At 36.3% G+C, this 5,000-nt stretch overlaps 1 protein-coding gene across 1 annotated transcript in view; it reads right to left on the reverse strand.

Moving 5' to 3' along the window:
- The window catches only part of LOC125035987 (THO complex subunit 6 homolog), a 5,817-nt gene extending 1,515 nt beyond the window's left edge, over positions 1-4,302 (reverse strand). Inside the window, exons 1-6 of the mRNA XM_047628316.1 lie at positions 4,123-4,302; positions 1,952-2,099; positions 1,679-1,762; positions 1,383-1,537; positions 912-1,077; positions 603-750 (exon numbers count right to left, since the gene is read on the reverse strand). Coding sequence (XP_047484272.1) covers positions 603-750; positions 912-1,077; positions 1,383-1,537; positions 1,679-1,762; positions 1,952-2,099; positions 4,123-4,235 — 814 coding nt within the window. The 5' untranslated portion in view covers positions 4,236-4,302. The remainder of the gene's footprint in view (positions 1-602; positions 751-911; positions 1,078-1,382; positions 1,538-1,678; positions 1,763-1,951; positions 2,100-4,122) is intronic.
- Positions 4,303-5,000: the final 698 nt, after the last annotated feature.

Below are 5,000 nucleotides of genomic sequence, written 5' to 3' on the forward strand. Positions count from 1 at the left end.
CACAAAAAAGTACTTTCATATATGCACTACTTCACTTTCCATATAAAAATAATGTATGTACATTGGCATATAATGGAGACAGGGAGAATCAGAATGAGAGGGAGAAGGGGTGAGCACAGAACAGGGAGGGAGAGTGATTGGGACAGAAGGGGAGAGAAAGGGAAAAGGAGGAAGGGAGGAAGGAAGGAAGGGAGGGAGAGGGAGGAAGGGAGGAAGGGAGGAAGGGAGGAAGGGAGAAAGGGAGGGAGGGAGGGAGGGAGGGAGGGAGGGAGGGGGAGGGAGAGGGAGAGAGGGAGGGGGAGGGAGAGGGAGAGGGAGAGGGAGAGGGAGAGGGGAGAGAGAGAGGGAGAGAGAGGGAAGGGGGGAGAGAGGGAAGGGGGGAGAGAGGGAAGGGGGGAGAGAGGGAAGGGGGGAGAGAGGGAAGGGGGGAGAGAGGGAAGGGGGGAGAGAGGGAAGGGGGGAGAGAGGGAAGGGGGGAGAGAGGGAAGGGGAGAGAGAGGGAAGGGGGGAGAGAGGGAGGGGGAGAGAGGGAGGGAGGGAGGGAGGGAGAGAGAGAGAGAGAGAGAGAGAGAGAGAGAGAGAGAAATGTTCTGTATATTTACCTGCAACCACAATCCCCCCTCTGTCACCACCTTCAGCATTTCTTGTAAATTTAGTCACATGAACAGCAGCTTTAGCAGGTGGCAGGACTGTGGTGAGAGCCAATGATCGCAAATGGAATATACCTGCTTTTGGTCCTCCTCCACATACCTACAAAAAAACATTGCCAAATTTGTATTCAATAAAAAAAAGAGAACAACCTGACATAACATATTTTTGTATTTTTAAACTCACAGCAGATAACTATGAGTTCATTGCCAATTAAATATTATTTACAGGGGATATAATTACTTATAAAAAGCAAATATTACCAGCCAATCATTGTTGAGATCAAGGGAAGAAATAAATCTCCCAAGATTAGGTCTTGCCAACTGCTCCAACTCATGGGGGACTATCCTGTGTCTAGGTTCTCGTCCAGCTCTTGGGTCCCACACTAAAACACTTCCATCCTCTCCACTGCTTGCCACTAAACTACCTCTTTTGGCAAGAAAGAACTTACTTCAAATCATTTATTTTTTTGTCTCTAAGTTTTAAGTTCTAAGTACACAGATAAAATAATATTTTCCTACTGCTTATTTATGGCTGAAATGAACATGAAAATATTGAAGCTCTATAAGCTAGAATATAATATCACACCTGATGGTCTTGTATACTTAATTCATACTTAATTTCTTTTTAGTTAATATTCTAATATCAAAATTTTCATGAACATTTACAATCAATTATAGAAATATATCCATTCATTAAGAAAAATACTGTTAACAGTAATAATAATAACTTACCCCACTACAACATCATGAACATAATCTTCATGACCTTCCAATGTTTGAGTGCGTTTTCCAGTTTCAAGATCATAGACATGTGTCCGCCAATCGCCACATGCTGCATAAGCAAGCCCTCGTATGCTGTCATATGCTAGACCATTGACTTCTGGGGTCTGAAAATAATTGGTTCTATAACATTGGTTTGGAAACAAGGGGAGAATATGAAAATGCAAAGGAATACAAATATTACTTTAGAAAAAGAATGAAAATGTTGGTGTATGTTTCTGTGGAAACCTGTTGAGTAGATAACTCACTCCAAAGTTTGCTTGGTCACACTCCAGGGATATGGTCCAAGCTGGCTGACTTTTTTGTTCACGAAGATCAGTCCATTTGCGACCCTGGAAAGAAATATCAATAAGTTTAATCAAATAAAATAATATTTCTTTGAAGGGATATCAAAAACAAAACATATTAAAAACTAAAGATACAACCTGAGATCAGAAATATCAAACAAAAAAAACAGAATAACAACTTTCCCTGTCAGAAACCAAAATTATATAGTAGCTTACCACTATTATGTAACTTACCGCTATTAAGCCTGTTGTTCCAGATATACAGAAGGTATCTGTGGATACCATAGAGTACACTGCATCACTATGTGCATTGATGACCTGGTATGGACCCTTTATTCTCTCACCAACTCCTGTTTCTCGACTTGTATTCACACCTTTTAAGCTGAAAGAAGTTTCAATTTTATTACTAAATTGAAAAGGCGGCCTCCATTATGTCTGAATTTATGATGTAAAGATTTGGAGATCAGGTCAGAGGTAGTGAGGAGCTGTCTCACTCATGAGGAAACACATTACCAGGCTGCAAAAGGGCCTCATATAGTTCACCTATGACAAGAATTATTGATGGATTTGTTTGAAATATAACAATAAACTTTATCTATTTATTTTTATCTGAATTAATTTATTAGCAACTACCCTAAATTTACTAATAACCAGTAATCCTATACATATATCGAAGGTATCCACTGACACAAAAGTCATTCTACAAAAACACTGCAAAAAAAATTTCCTGAATAGTGTCAGTGTACAGTACAGCTTTACTGGTAAAATGCAATAGCATACCTAAATGGTTCTCCATTATTTCAGTGAAATATTTCAATGCAAAATGTTGCTTGGGCAATACTACAATAATGTGATCTGCAGCCTACTCATAGAGTCTATTATCCATATGTAAAAATTCTGATCCATTGAGACCAACAAAAGCTATAAAACTGGAACTGATAATTGGGAAAAGCACTTGCCTGCAATGAAAACATAAATAAAACTAAAAATAAATAACACTAACAAACATTACTTCAAATATAATTCACCATAAGCACTGTCTAGAGTACTCCACCCCTTTAACTTTTCCTTACAGGGTTCTCTAAGACCCAATATTTTGATTGGCCTTTGGCACTTTGGAAAAGCAAACCTCCAGCTCATACATGATCTCCCTGTTGTCAGGGAGATCAACAACCTGTCATTCTTGGTTCTAATAGCAGAGGAGGGCATGAAGAGTACCAAGGTAACTGCAGGGTAAAATCAGAACAATATACATAAAAAATGCCATTATATTATTCACATTGGGGGGCTGCTGCCCTCTAACCCCAACCCTGAAATATTATGCATATTCACAGCACACAACTGACATGCAGGGATACCTAATACTGTGTCTGTCTAACACTATCAATTTATGCCATTCAAACACTGGATTCTTTAATGTACAGGGTGGAGATTGAGGGGCAAAAGCCACCCATGAGGAGGCTTTGACTGACCCATGCTGACCATTTTTTTGTGTATTTTTCATATTTTACCCCATAATTTATCTCATCATTCATGCCCTCCTCTGCTACTGGGGCCAAGATTGTGAGTAAGGGGGGGGGGAGGTCTGCAACATAATTTCTATATGTATGGATGGTAGAGAGTGAAAGGGATCCATGGATACCTCTATTGTTTTGATCAGTCATGTGAAAGCATTCTAGATATTTACCATGGTCTTCAACAACACATTCATCAGGGGAATTGATATGTTCCTCAAGTATTACAGAAAAAAAAAAAAATAAAAAAAATAAACAGCTTCTAATATGACAAGTCTAAAGCAGTACCAGTAAACAATAGGCACATTTTTGACCATGCATATTATGCTGCACAAAAGGTTATGAATAACTAGATTTTAAAAATTATCCACACATTTCAGGGCAACAGTTAAAAATAATAATATCTACTATTAAGTAAGAGCAAACATATGCCTTTCAAACTACGAGTTTAGAGTGAACATAACAAGGCAAATAAATATTAACTTGAAACATCCCTGCCATGCCCATAATATATAACAAAGTTATAAGTAGATAGTATTCATCTTCTAGAGAATAATAAAGTATCAATAAATTAATGTTTCTGGTCCGCACAGATATGACCACAGCTTGGTAGTTTATATCATCTATTAGAGATAAAATAATTAATTTAATGAGAATTTTACCAAATTCCCCCCCCATATCTATCGGTCTGTTTACTAATATGACTTCATGAAAGCTTCCTTTGGAGGATTCTAAAAATGTTCGTTAGGTTACGAAATCTGACGATATCTAACCAAGAAGTTCCGTCAAAGACAGGAATCAACAAGATGTTTCAAGATTTTATTTTAAGAAATCTTGAAATATCCCGCCGTCAACAATGCGCTTAACATAAGTGAAAAGACGCTTCCTTACTCAAACACAGTAATTTTCCCTTCATTATTCCCCACGGCGAAAAGGGCGCTTTCTGCAGAATTGGCCTGACTAAAGGTGGTACTGTACAAATTCCGTAAGGTACTTGAAACCATTTCAAAAAGCTATCTGAGTAATGCACTGGCGTTGATAGGTTTGTTTACGTTTGGTAGGCGAGTGGGACCTTTCACCACTGAGAATTCCTTTGCGGTTCGGAAACATTTCACGCGGACACGAAACATTTTTTTTTGTAATTGACATCATATATATATATATATATATATATATATATATATATATATATATATATATATATATATATATACACTATATGTTATATATATTATATATATACACTATATGTTATATATATATATATAATATATACATGATATATATATATACATATATATATATATATATATATATATATATAATATATATACATATACATATATTGTATATATAATATATGTTATATATATTATATATAATAAATATAATATATATAAATATATACATGATATATACTATATATACATATGAATATATATATTATATATATATATATATATATATAGTACACAAGCAAACGGACACACATGTATATACATATATACACATCAACATCAGCCTGTATCAGTCCACTGCAGGACGTACGCCTTTCCCAATTTTTTTTTTTTTTTTTTTTATTTATTTATTTATTTTGTCTTGCGTTTTTTTGTTTCCAGTCTTGGCCTCCAAATTTCGTTATTTTATCACGCCATCTTGCCATTAGTCTTGGCCCTTGGTCTCTTTGTCATCTGTATGTAACCCATTTTGTTACATTCTTTCTCTATTTGTCGTCCTGTCTCCAACATAATGTGACCTGCACAATGCTA

The sequence above is a fragment of the Penaeus chinensis genome, chromosome 20 (assembly GCF_019202785.1).
Source record: "Penaeus chinensis breed Huanghai No. 1 chromosome 20, ASM1920278v2, whole genome shotgun sequence".
NCBI lineage: Eukaryota > Metazoa > Arthropoda > Malacostraca > Decapoda > Penaeidae > Penaeus > Penaeus chinensis.